The 15,477-nt window shown below is 46.8% G+C and overlaps 1 protein-coding gene across 10 annotated transcripts in view; it reads left to right on the plus strand.

The window, feature by feature from the left end:
* Wnk (Wnk kinase) overlaps window positions 1-15,477 on the plus strand; it is a 202,495-nt gene that overhangs the window by 105,873 nt on the left and 81,145 nt on the right. For all 10 annotated transcript variants that reach the window (XM_077690157.1, XM_077690152.1, XM_077690154.1 and 7 more), the window contains exon 3: window positions 14,455-14,845. In XM_077690157.1, coding sequence (XP_077546283.1) covers window positions 14,455-14,845 — 391 coding nt within the window. The remainder of the gene's footprint in view (window positions 1-14,454; window positions 14,846-15,477) is intronic.

The raw sequence follows: 15,477 nt of genomic DNA on the forward strand, positions 1-15,477 counted from the left end.
TGTTTTATTCCCGGATACACAAAGATTTGGCTGACGTCATATCCGTCACGGAAGTGACGCCAGTACAACGAAGCAAGCGGCCTGTAAAGGGTGCACCCCTGCACACAGGCCCTTCTTGCGGGGAAGCAACCTTTAGTACTGAAGAGTACTAAAATAAAAAAATGGAAGCTGAAACGTCATTAGAGATGTACAGGGCGGAGAAATTGAACATCAGAAAGGAAACTTTCTACGATAATTCCCAGGCAGTGCTTTGCTTTTTGATGCTAGAGCAGGTTGCTTGCGAACTAAAAGCTTTGTGGGGAAGTATTCACAAAATGATGGGGTATGTGTGGCCTGCGGAAAAGAAACAGAAACTATGCGGCACATAGTGTTAGAATGCGAGGGTATCCATACAAATCTACACGAGGGAAATATTGGGCTTCCAGAAGCCCTAGCATTTAAGGGTAGCACAAAGGAAGTTAACTTCAAGGCTGTCGAGGCGACGAAAGGAAGATTAGAATGCTGGTGGACGAAAAGCAGAGAGGGGAATGTTGCCAAGGACAGCTACCACCTCTAAAAGAAAAAAAAAGTATTTTGTGCCTAATATGCCTTTTGTGCCTGCCCTAAGCAGAGCTAGTATTAAACCAAGAGTATAAAACAGGTATATTAGTCCTTTTTCGTAAGATGACACGTCATCACCCCGATACAAAGGGGAAACCAGTAGCAATCATCGTCAGTACGTTATACTTAGGGTTGTTTGTTTTCCGGTTTTGTATTTAACACGAAATTGTTTTATGCCGCGATACCCCAAGATTTCACTGACGTCATATCCGTCATGGAAATGACGCCAGTACACATTTGCCGAAGCGACCCGCCAGCAGGACGTCGCTCGCCAAGTACCCCCCACCAGACAGCCGCCGACCCGTAAATCGTGCTCAGCTGCAGATTTCGCTGCACGTTTCACTTTCGTGCTTTACCGATTCCTATGACAGGAATCAATCGCAGTTTTTTTTTTGTGTGACTGGGGCGCGACATTTGAAAGTTCTTTTAATATTCCTGCGTTTTTTTTTTCGGTTAAAGAAACGTCCTTCGGGGCTGGAATTGAGCTAAGTTAGTTACCAAGGGCTAGTTTCAAACCGAACAAACTTGCATTTTGTCTTCGTGGCAGCTTTAATTGTACGAGTGGTCGACCTCGGTTACGCGCAGGAACAACGTTTTGCCGTTACGCGCGGCATCCCCGATGAGTGCACAACTCGCTGTAAAGAAGTAGGCAGGCGTTTTACCCATCGGCGTGATGAAAAATCACATTTCGCGTCGTATTCGCGGGCATCGCAAAGATGCCACGCCGAAGGCGCCGCGCCAGACGGGCTAGGAACGTTTCTGGACCGGAGTTGATAAGCTCGGAACATTCTCGCTCCGCCGTCGACGAGTCGAGTACGTGTTGTCCGAGAGGGCGGTCCGCTCGGAGAGAGGGAACACGCTTCTTTGCTGGCGTTCTATCTTTCCAGCGTCTCTGTCCCCCCCGCATTACGTCGGGGCCGCTTAATCTAAGCGGCACTCAAGAACCCCTCTCCCTTTCTTCCCCGCTATTGTTTTTGTGCTCGCGTAATCTGCCGTGTCGCGCGACGGCAGCGCACGCGACTCTCAGGAGGGGGCGCAAGAGAAGACAAAGCGCAATTAACCTAGCCGCCCGACGTCTGGTTTGTTTTTCGGGCGTCGCCCGACGACGTAATCGGTGCTTGTCTCCCCCCCTTCCCACCCCGGTCTTTCCCCCTCTACGCTGTCCCCTGCACCCCTACATCCCCCGCCGTGCACGCAGCCGCCGGTATCGGGCGCCAGGGGGCCTCTGCTTGGGTGGCGGCGGCGCATAAAAGGAGGAAGAGGGGGAGGAGGAGGGGGAAGGAGGGATTGCTCTCGTTTTGATTCGGGGGCCCGGCCGGTTATTTCCGTCGAGCGCTGGCAGTTGTAGCGGGCTGGTCGCCGCGACGGCGCCCCCGCCATGTGCACCACGGGACGCAAGAGAGGCTTTCGATTTGGGCAACATCGTCGCCTCTGGGGCCGCCAGGCGCGCTGCGTCAGCGTCCGAGGCCTGGCGGACGGACGCCTGGTGTCCCCTCTTTGGAAGACTGAGTGGGCGGCTGTGACGCCGAAATAAGGCTGGGCGGAAGGGGACACCCGGCTGCTGGCCCTTTTTCAATTTTGGTGGTGTTTGTTTGCAGTACGGGAAAGGGGAGTAGACGGCGCGTAATGTTGGAAAATTTGTTTTTTGACGCCCACGTTTTCGAGCGTTTCTTTTTTATTTAATCGTATGTGGGTGGCCGTCGGGAGCGGGCCAACCTTATTTCTCTGCTTCTGCTCTCTCTCTCTCTCTCTCTCTCTCTCTCTCTCTCTCTCTCTCTCTCTCTCTCTCTCTCTCTCTCTCTCTCTCTCTCTCTCTCTCTCTCTCTCTCTCTCTAACTATTGCGGGACCCCACGCACACGAGAACTGAGGGAGTTGTTAATGATTTGTCTGTGTATGATTGTTCGTTTCACATCTGTCAACTGATGGAGGCGAAAAGCAGAAACAGCCGTGTGTTTGAGATTTCGGCGCACGTTAAAGATCCCCTGGTGGTGGTCAAAATTAATGTTAAACTATTAATGTCAAAATTAAGGTTAATGTCAAAATTTAACTACAGTCAGTCACATCTGTCAACTAGGTTCCTCTGGGCATAACGCTTGGCTTGGTTTTTTATTATTTATTTAGTTTTTCCATTTTACCACATTCATTTTACCACATCTGTCTGTCATGAAATTGGCAATCGATCATCCTTCCGTACATTTGTATCTCCATCACTGCTTTACTCCTACACAGTGTGCCGTCTTGTTAAGGTGTTAAGGTCACACACTCGTATCTGCTCACGGGATCTTCAAGACCCCAGTGCAGCAGGAGCGGAGAGGCCCTATCCGTAGTGCACATACTCATTCAATGCAAAGCACTTCGCACAACACAACGCAAACACTTCCCACAACTATACAGACTACACGTCCCACTACACCCAGCGTTTTTCCTGTCTGACGATCCCATGTCTTCTATCAAGTGGGTTTTTAAATATTTAGAAGTTAAATTTTTATACCTCATTTCATACCACGCGTGATCACTCCCTGGCCCTATACACCAGCCATGCTCATTGTCGTTTTCTGATTTTACTTTTGTTTTTGCTGACTTATCTCAGTGTTTACGGTTTCACCTCTCATCTATAATAATTGTTTTGGAGATCTTTGCTCCAGTTGGCCTTGTTCCGTTAACATCCAATCATCATCATCACGTTAAGGTGTAGTGGCTAAGGCCAAAGGCACTGTAGGCTTTTGGTGGACTATGCTGCTGTTGCGCAGGTTTTTTAAAGAGCGGAGCACTTTAGGAGCCTGGCTTGTCATAACTCATTTTGGGGTCGCAGTATCTAGGCACTGCAGTCACGCGGTGTGACGCGCCCAGAGGCTTCGAAGAGATCACCCCTTGCAGGGATCAAACCGGAGACCCTCAAATTACAAAGCCAATGTCAATCCCATTGCGCCACACAGAAAGTGTTTGGGGTGATCGTCGCGCTGCGCCGTTGCCACCGAGGCTGCTGTTGCTAAGCCGCAAATAAGTACACAATAATATAAAATGAGGGAAAAAATAATTGCCCACAAATGAGCCCAAACTGACGAAAACTCAATCCTGTATCTCTTTATAGGCCTCCTCACGGGCTTTGGCACCTTATCTCGGCTACTTTTGGTATCAGCGCCAGGGTGATACCGAAACTAGTCAAGTGAGGTCATAGCAGCCCCTTTGACGAATCTCTGCTCCTCACTTGAGAGCTTTCACGCTGAGTGGGACTGCTTTAATCTTTTACACGGGTCTCACTTATGCGATCACCAAATGCGTTCTTCAGGAAGGAGACTTTCATCTTGGAGCACGACGCGTGCTTGGCTGCAAGTAAAAATTACACCTTACATATGTATGTCACGAGGCATCGTCGCAGCCATCATCGTGACTGCCTCCTCTTCACGAACTGGGGTCGATTTTTTTGCGATGGTGTAGAATGGCCAGCAGGATCAAGATCTCGGTCACGGATTGATAATTGTATATAAGGCATTCACAAGTAGAAGTTGCTATTTTTTATATCTTTAAAAATAGAAAAAAGCTGATATGTTTCTCTTTGAGTGGTAGAGGGTGCCCAGGCTGCCTGGTCATCTTTTGATGCAAGGGTGCGAAACTATGTAGGATGCATGGGAAGGGATGAGGAAGAGAGATGAGAGGATAAAAGTATCTGAACGGCTGCCAGGCAGGCCTGAGAACGCATTAACGTGCTGTCATTTATTTCGAGCTGCGCCTTGCGTGTTTTGCAACGCTGTGTGCTGTGTTTTGTATCGGGGGAGGCAATAAACCGTGGGAGTGGCTTCTATTTGGGGGAACAGGCAGGGGCGAGAAAAGACAACAAGATAACACGCTTGTTTATTACCGATGCAGTGACGTGTGTGAAGCCGTGCATTTGTGTAGTACATCTAGTGGCTACTGTTCCGCTTACAGCAAAGTCTTGCACTTTCACATGCAGTACGCGAGTCATGACGTCTGGAAAACACGTTATTTCCGTAACAATTACAAACGACAAATGTTGGCCCGTAACCTTCTGTCGGTTTTGAGCAAATATCAAAACATAGCCAAATTCGCACGCAAACAAGTTCGACAATATTTTTTGGATTTGTAGTATAATTACTTTTGATTACTTCGGTTTCCTTAATTTGAGATTTGTTGTATACATATTTTGGCGATTATGTTTTGAATGATTTCTAAAAAATGGTATTCTCATCTTGTTGCCGGTGTTTTATGTGCTTTTGTGAATTGTGAATTTTCGAAGGTGTGTTAACCTTTTCTTTGTTTTATTCTTGCAATGCTATTTTGCTGTGTTCAAGTGTAAACTTGTATTTTTGTGATTATGCTTGTCGCCGAGCCTTATTGTGGTTTCTTGAACTCCGTCGAGCGGCTTAGGCAGCTTTTACCCAGGAAACCACCCAGTTTTATCTGGAAATAAAAATTCGTTCGGTTTGATTTGATTTGAAAGGCTTTTGCGTACAGTAGGTTCGCGGTAATGTTGCTTCTAATTCTATATTGGCCCATCAGGTTTAGAGCATTTCATAAGCTGCTGTGAACCAGTTCAGTGGTCTGCATTTCAAAAGGCAGGTTTTGGAGGGAAGCGAAGCTTTGTGTAGGCTTTCTGCACAAAAATTGCACAAGATTTATACGCACCAGGAAGCAAATGTACGCTAGTATTGGATGTTTTTTTCTTAGCTCCTCGTAGCTACCACCGTCTTTCTGTCTTATCATTGTACGTTCTTTTCTACTACATCGGTGATGACTGTAAAAAAGCTTTAGCCACGCATATCCTCCGCGCCACGTAATCCCAGCAGAATTCTATGTTGCTCCCAGGCGTAATCTCTGAGTGAGTGCCAAGCAGGCTGGTTGGCTTCCAGTCAGTGGTAGTCCGTGAGGGGCTTTGCCTGGCGTTTGACGCGGTTGCCAAGTTTCCACCCCGGTGCTCTTGTCTCGGTAATCTCCGGAGGAGTGACAGGCAAAATTAATGACTTCTCTTTCGTAAACGAAAACAACTCGCAAAGAGGAAACACTGATTTCCCTGCTGTTTCGTCGCTGAACTTTAAAATATTTCTAGCTTCTGAGCTCTCCCAACTGGAGTAATACGTGTTGTGTGCCCTAAACTACACTAACAGTGTTTCACTTCAAATCTGTTTACACTCTTTTCTGTGTGTGCATGCGAGAGACAGAAGAATTCGCCAATGTGACTATTTGTGGATGCTTTTGAAAGGTGACCTTCCATGGGGTACAACAAGTTAAAGCCAGTTGTGGCGTCTGTATCAACTAGAATCGAGTTACATGCGCTGTGAACGGGGAAAATAGACAAAGTTGGAAGGGTTGAGGTGATTGTAGCTTCTAATTCGTAAGCGTAGCTTGTTCACCTGAGATGCAGTTAACCAGATTATTCAGTGGGATTCTGATGTTAACTTTGAAGCGTATTACACGTTCCAGCTGTCATTTGTAATTTAGACTAACCTCACAGAAAATTGTTGGCAAGCCTTTCAGCTTTTCATGTCATTTTACACGGACATTTTTGGTGTAAAAAGAAGTTTCTTCTTGAACATACTTTTGTGAAGCTCAGTAGGCCTTCACAAATTACGCGATTGCGTGAGACCCTTGCATATTTTTAAGACATGAACATTTGACTCTTAGTTTTTACTTAATGCAACTTTGTCCGACATATTCTTAAGAAGTCTGTGCACTTGGGAACACCAGTTTGAAGCTGATAGATACTGCCTATGAGCATGGTTTTTTTTTCCCTACATCCCCAAATAATTCCATGAGGGTTTATAGCTTCTTTCAGGACTTCAAAGTTATATCAATGAATTGAGATGCTCATGAACTATGTATTACTGTATGGGAGCATTGAATTAAGTTCTGGGACATATCTTGGCAATCTTCGGCAATCTTGTGCCAAAATAGGTAAAAGAGGATAAGTTTCTTCACTCTCACATTTCTTTGGTGTGGATGTTGTGAGTACACATTGGAAGTTGCCTTAGCAAGGCTACAGATAGGCCACATTCGTTTTACACACGGATGCCTACTCACTGGATCTCCAAGACTGCTATTTAGCAGGTGTGGAGATGGCCTATCAGTAGCCCAAATGCTTATCCAATACAAGGCACTCAACACAACGTGCTACCAACACTTCCCACAATTATACAGACAACACATTCCACCACACCCATCACACTTTCTAGGGGGCAACTTAAGTCTCTATGAGAAGTGAAATTTTTACACCTTATTTTTTATCAGTCACGCATAATCACAAACTAGCCTCCTACACTAGCCGTCTTCATTGTGTTCTATTTCATTTACTCATTCCTTCTGACGGATTTTGGTGTTTACAGTACTCTCATTAAATAACTATCTCTTGGCGCTGTTTGCCCATAGTCGGCTTTGTGCCATAAAAATTCAGATTATCATCATCATTCATTGGTGGATCCAGAGGGGTCCGGATGTCTGACCCCCCCACCCCCACCCCCTCCTTAAATTTTGAATTTATACCCCCAAGATGATGACCCTTCAGAACGTAGAAAAAGTCTAGCTGATGTTGTTTTTGTATTTTTTCCCCGAAATTTCTGTGAATAAAAAAAGCTACTTACCTCCGCCTCATCATCATCATCACTGGTAAAAGCGGACCCCCCCCCCCATCCCCCCCTTTTCAGAAAAAACCTGCAACCGCCCCTGTCATCATTGTCATGGATGTTGTCAGTTGGTTGTGAGGGCAGCAAGTAAATGCATCCACTCTTCTCAAGCTGTTGCCACAGTGAGGCAGTATATCTGATGCGTACTATCAGGGTACAAACACACTTAACTAAAACAGTTGTTGCTGTTCCACTCAGCCGGAAAAAGAATATTTGAGGTTGCTGCACTAAAACATGGAAGCACCGTTAGTCTGCAGCAGTGCAGACACTTTGCATGTGCCATACTGAGGCCTTAATTTCTGGCTAGACTGCCTGTGAGCAGCCACAACCAGTCATCTTTCCATGCTTCATAATGTGCACTTTGGGTGAGAAGCCATCTTTATATAAACACCAGCTCAACTACATGCTGCCAGCTGGTGTCTTGTCCTGACTTCTTCTTGCCATCTCACCATCTGTTGGTTGGTTGTTGTTCAGTTGGCGCATTTTCTTATTACGCAACAAACACTTTTTCCCATGTAGAGATTGTTTCAGTTCTTATTACGCAACAAACACTTTTTCCCATGTAGAGATTGTTTCAGTGAAAGTTGCTGGCACATTTTCTTTTTCTCTGCTCTCCTAACACGCCAGCAATAAAAGTCGGCCCCTTCCACTTCTACCTTGTTGTTCTCGTTTCATGCCGTTTTACTAGTTTCGTTAGCTCCGGTTTCCTGCCCGTCATCGGTACGTGTGCACGCCTTTCGTCGCCCCCGGTGGCTTGTCCCCGTGCCAAGATGAAAGGAAGCGACGGCTGCCGACGTTGGTGGCTTCTTGCCCTTTTCTTTTTTATTCCTTCCCCGGGGGGGCTTTTTTTCAAAGCTCATCTTGCATCGGCTGTCCCAACTAAATAGCATGAACACCGAAGGAGAAGATCTTCGTGAAAGACGGCAGCTGTCACTAAGCTGTCGGCGCAGGTTGGCGCTGAAACCAGGTCACACGTACACACACACTCGGGCCACTGCTCTGCCTAACCCCCCCCTCCCTCCACTTCCATTCAGAGTGAGCCTCCTGCCGTCACGGTAGTTCGAATGAACTGCCGCTGTCGTTGCTTTTTTTTTTTCTTTGCCCCCGACATATTCTTTTCCATCTGGTATAACTGGGCTGGTGCAAGTTGTTTCTCTTTCTGTTCAGTCTCCTGATTGGCTTGGGTTTGGTTTGAGTGGCAGAGGGACGAAGCAGTTGCCTTGATCTAGTTTATAATGGGTTTCTGGGAAGGGCCAGTTGGAGCGAACGGTCGCTGCGTCCCGTTGATGCTCAGTGGAATGTCTTTTCGTTGTTTCCTGAAGTTGTTTGGCACTTGGGAAGGGAAGATAGCGGCTGGTTTAGCCGAGAGAAAAGCGATGTCGGTGCTCGATGCTTCGTTTGATTCGAAGGGAAATATACATTTCTGTTTTTGTGAATGCTCGCATGGGGTTTGCTGCACCTTGGCAACTTTTCTTTTTTGGCACTATGTACGCTTTATGAAAGTTGTTTGTGCAGCACGGCTGGTTGCGGCTACACATCTGGTAACATCAGGCGTCTCATTTTGCACGTTTGTTATCATAGGATGTCTGTTGCTGTGGGCAGTCGTTTTAACTTTCTCGACAATACACTCGCATTTCTTTCTCAGGTTCTGTACCAAAGTGAGGGCTAATTTAATTATGTCAATTGACTCGCCTCAACAGACAAAAATAATTTCCCAGAATTCTATTTACTGGATCAAATCGAAGGAGACTGTCCTGTGTCTGATGTGCAGATCAAATTCAGCATACTAGGTGCCTCTGTGTCAGTGGCATTAAAAACCTTTAAAGTTAGTTTTTCGTGTTTATTTCAAACTGTGGGCAATTTGAGGAGTAGGAAAGGCACTGTTCAAAGGCTGTTGTTTTTTCAGTTGTCCGTTTGGAACGTGGAAGTACTTTGAGGGGTGCTACACACCCACATTGAATCATTAGGGAGATGTCATCCAAAGAAAGCTACTCAGTCAATGCACACTTTTCATTGCTATTCGTATTATCAAGTCTGTTGTTGCAACACATGCAAGCAAGGAAAGGCTTCCTGCTTCTTGATATCGTTCCGATTGAGTGACAGGAGCAGCATCAACAACAAACAAACAACAACTCTCGCCAGGCTCGAGAGAAAATAAATCTCCCACTAGGGGGCATGGCAGGCATACCTAACCAGCCCACGGTAACTGCATCGACCTACGCAAAGGGAAGGCGTGGTCTGGAACTGGTCGGCTCGCCTGTCTGGAGGGGAACAGGTGCCTTTTAAACGTGGAGTAAAGCTTTGAAAAACAGAAAAGAACGACCCAGAGGGGGGCGGGGGTGCTAGGCACTGGTGGTTTCCTCATCACATCCTCTCGTTCTTCTTACGTTATTCCCTCCTGCTGGGTGAATGAAAACGGCGGAGATTGCCCAACTTGCCATTGCCGGATGTGGGCTGTCGCAAGCCTTTGTTTGCCTTGGGTGTTGTGCAGAGCTGAGGGGCTTGCCCTCTGACCTTGCGCCGCGGCTACCTGCTATTGTAGAGATAGAACGGTGCGTTAAAGGGACCCTGCAACACTTTTTTCGACCCTTTTTTTTTGTATCCTAAATGCTCCCAGAGCATAGTCAGCCAACACATCCAGGGCTTAGATTAGGGGCCGCAAAGTACAGCAGTTAGTTAAAAATTACAGCTCAGTGCCCACCAGGTAACTTGGAAACCTGGTCAAAAAATTTTTCTCTCTTTCTCGGTCATGGCGTTCTTCGACCGACCGGCTTTTCTTTAGTTGCAGCATTAGGCGCATTCGATAGCCACTTTAAGAAAGCCGCAAAAGCGAAGCTGGAATGGAAGGCATATCTACTGGGATGAGGATATCGCGCAGTGCCACTCTGTGCTGGCGATAACTATATCTTTCACGGTACTTCCAAATGTGAAAGGAAAGAAGGAAAGCGTTTGTTGAAAGGGTGGAAGAGTCCCTTTAAGTATTGCGCCAAGGTAGAAGATTGAGCATTGGGCAGTTATGGTTGCTGTAATTGGCGGTTGGAAGTATTTTGAATAATTTTTTTGTGATTTCACCACTGGGATAGGACGGTTTTGCTGGTTGGTGCTCGACTTTGTCGCTTGGTTTCGGTGCTGGACTTGTCATGTTTAACCTAGAAAAATGTGCGAGAAACGCTACAGCCAGCCAGGAATAGTTCCAAATTGAGGGAAAATGTCATAGTTCATTCCACAAGCTAGCTGCAGCACTGTGGAGGCTACATTGTTATCAACAGTGCGCCTACTGAGGGCGCCTAACTCGCCGGGAAGGGGGTCCTGAAAGGACATTCCCTTCTGCCCTCTCGGCAAGTGGAACCGCAAGGCCCCGACGACTTTTGTCGCTTTCTTCGCGGTGAGTTAGGTGCCCTGAGGGGGACAACAATGTATCCTCCACACTGCTGCAGCTAGCTTGTGGAATGAACTATAGTTTAGCACTCCTGATGGTCTGTTGCCGATTCGCCTGACTCATTACAGCCGGCAGGGGTGCGCTGGGACACAAGCGAAAAACCGTTTTCTTAATAGCCTGATACCAGCCGCTTTTCTGGTGGAGGCGAAAAGTAAAACCGCCCGTGTGTACGAGATTTCGGCCCACGTTAAAGATCCCCAGGTGGTCAAAATTAATCCGGAGCCCTCCACTATGGCGCGCCTCATCGCCTGCGTTGCGTCGGCACGTTAAACCCTACAATCATTCCAATTAATAGCCTGATACCAGCTTTTTGTTGGTATCAGGCAGAATTGTATTTGGCAGAACTTAATTTGACAATGTTTAAACAGTTGGTGACACGAAGCTCGACAGAGTGCATCTTTATTTGGAGTCAATTGTTTTTTTTTTGTGATTTTGGAATCGTATACTGTTAGATTACAAAGATGTAATTATGGGAGGCTTTGCTATTATGTTATTTATAGTTTGATGGTTTTATTTGGTACTTTCCTTGTTTTTTTTTTTTTTTTCCACAATATACTTTTATTCGCTGGTCTCGAAGTTCCCCTCCTGTTTGCGTGCTCTCTGCAAACTGCTGCATGAGCTATGACCCTTCATTCTAGCTATTTAGCATTCTGGTGCATTCTAAATGCGCGTGTGTTAAATGTTTGCCGTGTTCGCCCGGTGGCATTCGTGTTACAGTCATGCTGGGATTTAGGCGGAAGCTTTCCTTTTATGTGTGCACAATGAAAAAAGTTGACACCGGAAAAAAAAAACGAAAACAGCCCAGTTCAAGAGCGCATGAAAAGATACAGCGAAGCATGGTAAAGCGATAAAACTTCGAAGTACATTAATCTGCACTGGCACTGTTGTGAAAAAAAGAAAAAAAAAAGTTTTATACATTCGTAGTAGCAATCATGCCGTGGAAGGGAGTGTGCTTGCTATCGGGAAACAGCTGCAATACATTTACGGCATTTTTCTCCGTCAATTGAAATATTTTTTTTTGTGTGTATGCATTCTGGGGTGGAAAAACATCCTGCCTTTAGAGTAGTTGAGTGTAAAGGTGCTCTCGATGTCGGCTTGTGCCGTTGAACTTCCCAACCTTCCCTTCGTCTGTAAACTGAGATATAAATAAACGGTCAGCAGAGATACGGGTAACAGTGTTAAAGTGATGATCTATTTGGATGTGCTCTGTAGGTAGCAGTATCGAAGGCTGGAGCAGAGCATGTCCGGTTTGGAAGTGGGAGGGCAATAAAGTACGCTGACCAAAAAAGTGGGAGGAAAAAGTTGTTCCGGGCTCGTTACGGGAGCCCTGTTTTTACTTCCTTCCAGCTTTTTACTTCCAGCTTTTTTGGTCAGCGTACTTCATTCGCCCTGCGATTTCCTGACCAGATGTGCTCTGCTCCAGCCTTCGATACTGCTACCTACAGAGCACATCCAGTTAAACAAAATATTTGAAATATTTTGTTTGGTTTTTAAGAGTTGCGTTGTTTCGTGTTTCACGCTGGGGAATGCTCGAAGGAGTTGTATTTCTGTCTTGATTTGCGCGGTGTCCCCCGTATCACCTTGAGTGGCCGTGAAAACAGAACACAAGTTTCGTACATTACAAAGACCGCTTGGTCCCCGTACCAGTGATAGCAATCTTATCGCACTCTTCAAACAAAGAATGGAGTTATTGGGGAACATAGAGGCAGCAGTGGTGACTCCACAGCCATTTTTCATCAGTTTCTCCGATGTCACAATGTTGGGATATTGGTGGCCACCGACTTGAGCCGCCTCCGAGAATCGGTTTGATTTTACCGTATTTTCGCGCATATAAACCGCCCCTGCATATAATCTGCACCCCCACTTTCAGCCCACTGAAAAAAAAAAAATCCTTGCGTATTGCCTGCACATTTGATACAGAGAAGGCGGCACCAAAGCTACTGCTCAAGAAACACATCGCATGCTATGTAGACAGAAAAAGCTCATACTTAGCGAGTAGAATACACTGACTGCAAGGCGAAAGTGACAATTCACTCAGTACCACTGCTCCCGCTGGAGCTATCATTTGAGCCGCAACCCTCACTGTGTTACACAAGGTCATCTTCACGGCACAACGCGCAATGAAGCTTCATGGCACAACGCGCATTGCCGTCTTAAAAGAAAAACCCCATGTATTATCCTCACCTCTACTGTGCCACTAAAATTTTCGCATTTTTGGTGCGGGTTATACGCGCGAAAATACGGTACGTCTCTCCTGCCCATAATACGTCACTGTAGTGCAAAATTTGAAAGTTCTTCTATATTTTTTTTTCCGGTTAAACGTCTTTTGTGGCTTGAATGAAGCTGAGCGAGTTCCCGTAGGCTAGTTCTCTCAAAAAGAGCGAAGTTGTATCTTGTCTTCACATCTCCTTTAAAGCTTTCTGTCATCGAAACCCTCATTGGAGTCCTTCTAGACTGTTCCTTTAATTGGTTTTGATTCGATCAGTGGCCTGACATGGAAGTATGGCCCTCAGCTGCTGACTTGCTCGCCTGCGCTTTTATCAGCTACATTTACTCTCTTTTTTTGTCGGTTTTGGAACGCTGGTTTCGTCTTTCACCGTGCTTATCTCTCGAGAGCAGCCATTCAAAGCACTTATCTCTTCTGCGGCAGCCATTCATCGCCCGGCCGACTCTTGCAACACTGCGCTATCAGTGTTGGTGACCGCTGATAGTGGAGCATTGATTGATGGGCGCTTTCTGTTTTGCAAGTGGCTCACGTGATGTGTTGCTGTCGGCTTTCCTGGTCGTTTGTTTTTTTAACAACTGGAGTAGTGTACTTGGAGGTGTTTGCCGCTTTGTGTCTGCTTTCGGGCTTGTTTGAACTTTTCCGTCCTTTGTTGTAATAGATCCATGTTTATGCAGCAGCTCTTTGAAGTGGAGGGTCACAAAGGGTTGCGAACGGGTGAACTGCGGACAGCTCTGATGTAAAATGACTTCTTTTTTTGTGGAATACTTCACTTTCTGTTGAATGCATCGTGGTGCGACATAGTTGCCATTGTTTCTGTAGGAAGAAGAGAAAGTGTCTCATGTTAGGAAACTGCCAAAATTCGATGTAGTGGTTGAGACTGAAATGAATAGGGCCGAGAAATGGTTATTTCCTTGAAGGGCGTTTCTGTTTTGCACGTCGGCATGACAACCCAAACACAGCCAGAAGTCGAATGCGGTGAAGCAACTTGAATGCCCCAACAGTGCCAAGACTGTCGTAACTCACATGGCACATTGTAATGAGATTTTAAAAGCACAACTGGGAATGTGTGAAGTGAAAAAGATCATGCAAGTTGGCAAGTCTCGTGCCTCCACGGGTCTAGTACCTTGCGAAGTCGGGTACCTTGCGAAGTCGGGTACCTTGCGAAGTCGGGTACCTTGCGAGTCGGGTACCTTGCGAGTCTGGTTCCCTGCAGGTCTGGTACCTTGCAAGTCTGATTTCTTGGTTCCTCACCAGTCTGGTTCCTCGCTAGTCTGGTTCCTCGCGAGTCTGGTTCCTTGCAGGTCTGACAGTGGTGTATCTCACCTGTTCCAGTTCTAGGTCAAGTCCATGACCAAAGGCTTCCCTCAAAGAAAAATAAATTGCTTCCATCGTTTGATGAACTGTTTCCTTCAACATTGTACTAATATTTTTTGGCAAGAAAGCATTAGTATATTGTATACAATGTACAGAATTGCTTGTGATGGGCGAAAGAAAGCGTAGTCTCGAGTGTGCCGTCTGAGGCCTTTCTTCTCCTTCCTTGACCCTGCTGCAGGAGCGGCTGAACAAGAGCGAGCGTCAGCGCTTCCGCGAGGAGGCCGAGATGCTGAAGGGGCTGCAGCACCCGAACATTGTGCGCTTCTTCGACTACTGGGAGGTGAACACGGCGCGGCGCAAGTTCCTGGTGCTCATCACGGAGCTGATGACCTCGGGCACGCTCAAGACGTACCTGCGCCGCTTCAAGAAGATCAACATGAAGGTCCTCAAGTCGTGGTGCCGCCAGATCCTCAAGGGCCTGCACTTCCTGCACTCACGGCCGCCCCCCATCATCCACCGGGACCTCAAGTGCGACAACATCTTCATCACGGGCACCACGGGCTCCGTCAAGATTGGCGACCTCGGCCTGGCCACGCTCAAGAACCGCTCCTTCGCCAAGAGCGTCATCGGTGAGTGTGTTGCCCGTAGGGTCGCTTTCAAGGGGCCCTGCAACACCCTTATTCAATTTTTGAGTGCAGGGCACTTTAGGGGCTCGCCTTGTCGTCGTAGCTCGCATGCTGGACCCAAGTGGAGCTGCACAGCGTTCTGTCGTCGTGGCGTAACCCAGAGGCTTTGAAAGCCAAGCGGTTTATATAGTCATAAGCGTTTGAAACTTGTGAATTGCTGGCGCTTGTACATCTCCCCGTTGTTTTGCACAAAGAAAACTGAAGGTACATTTGAGGGAAAATATACGCAGTGAACCGGCAGCACCCGTGTTCATTTAGTTAGGAACGCTCGTTGGGTTGGTTTTTGCGAAAAAAAGTGGCAGTGCAATGCCGGCACGTGCAGGAGGAAAAGCAAGCACAAAAAGAACAGAACTCCCGCTGGCGAAGTTTCGGGGAGGGAGCGCGCGAGCACTGCGAAGGCGGGAAATTTGATTTGCATTGGGTGGTAGCAGTGAGTGGATAACGGCGCTACAGCCCATGATGGCGTATCACTGCTCTGCACTTCCGACAGCTTTCAACATTGAGTGGAATGGCTTTAGTCTTTTTCTAAATCTTTGAGAGCGTCATCAACAAACTCATCCAGTACTCAGAACAGG

This window comes from Haemaphysalis longicornis, unplaced genomic scaffold, assembly GCF_048455015.1.
Source record: "Haemaphysalis longicornis isolate Haplotype H1 unplaced genomic scaffold, Haemaphysalis longicornis Haplotype H1 scaffold_10, whole genome shotgun sequence".
In the NCBI taxonomy this organism is placed as follows: Eukaryota; Metazoa; Arthropoda; class Arachnida; order Ixodida; family Ixodidae; genus Haemaphysalis; species Haemaphysalis longicornis.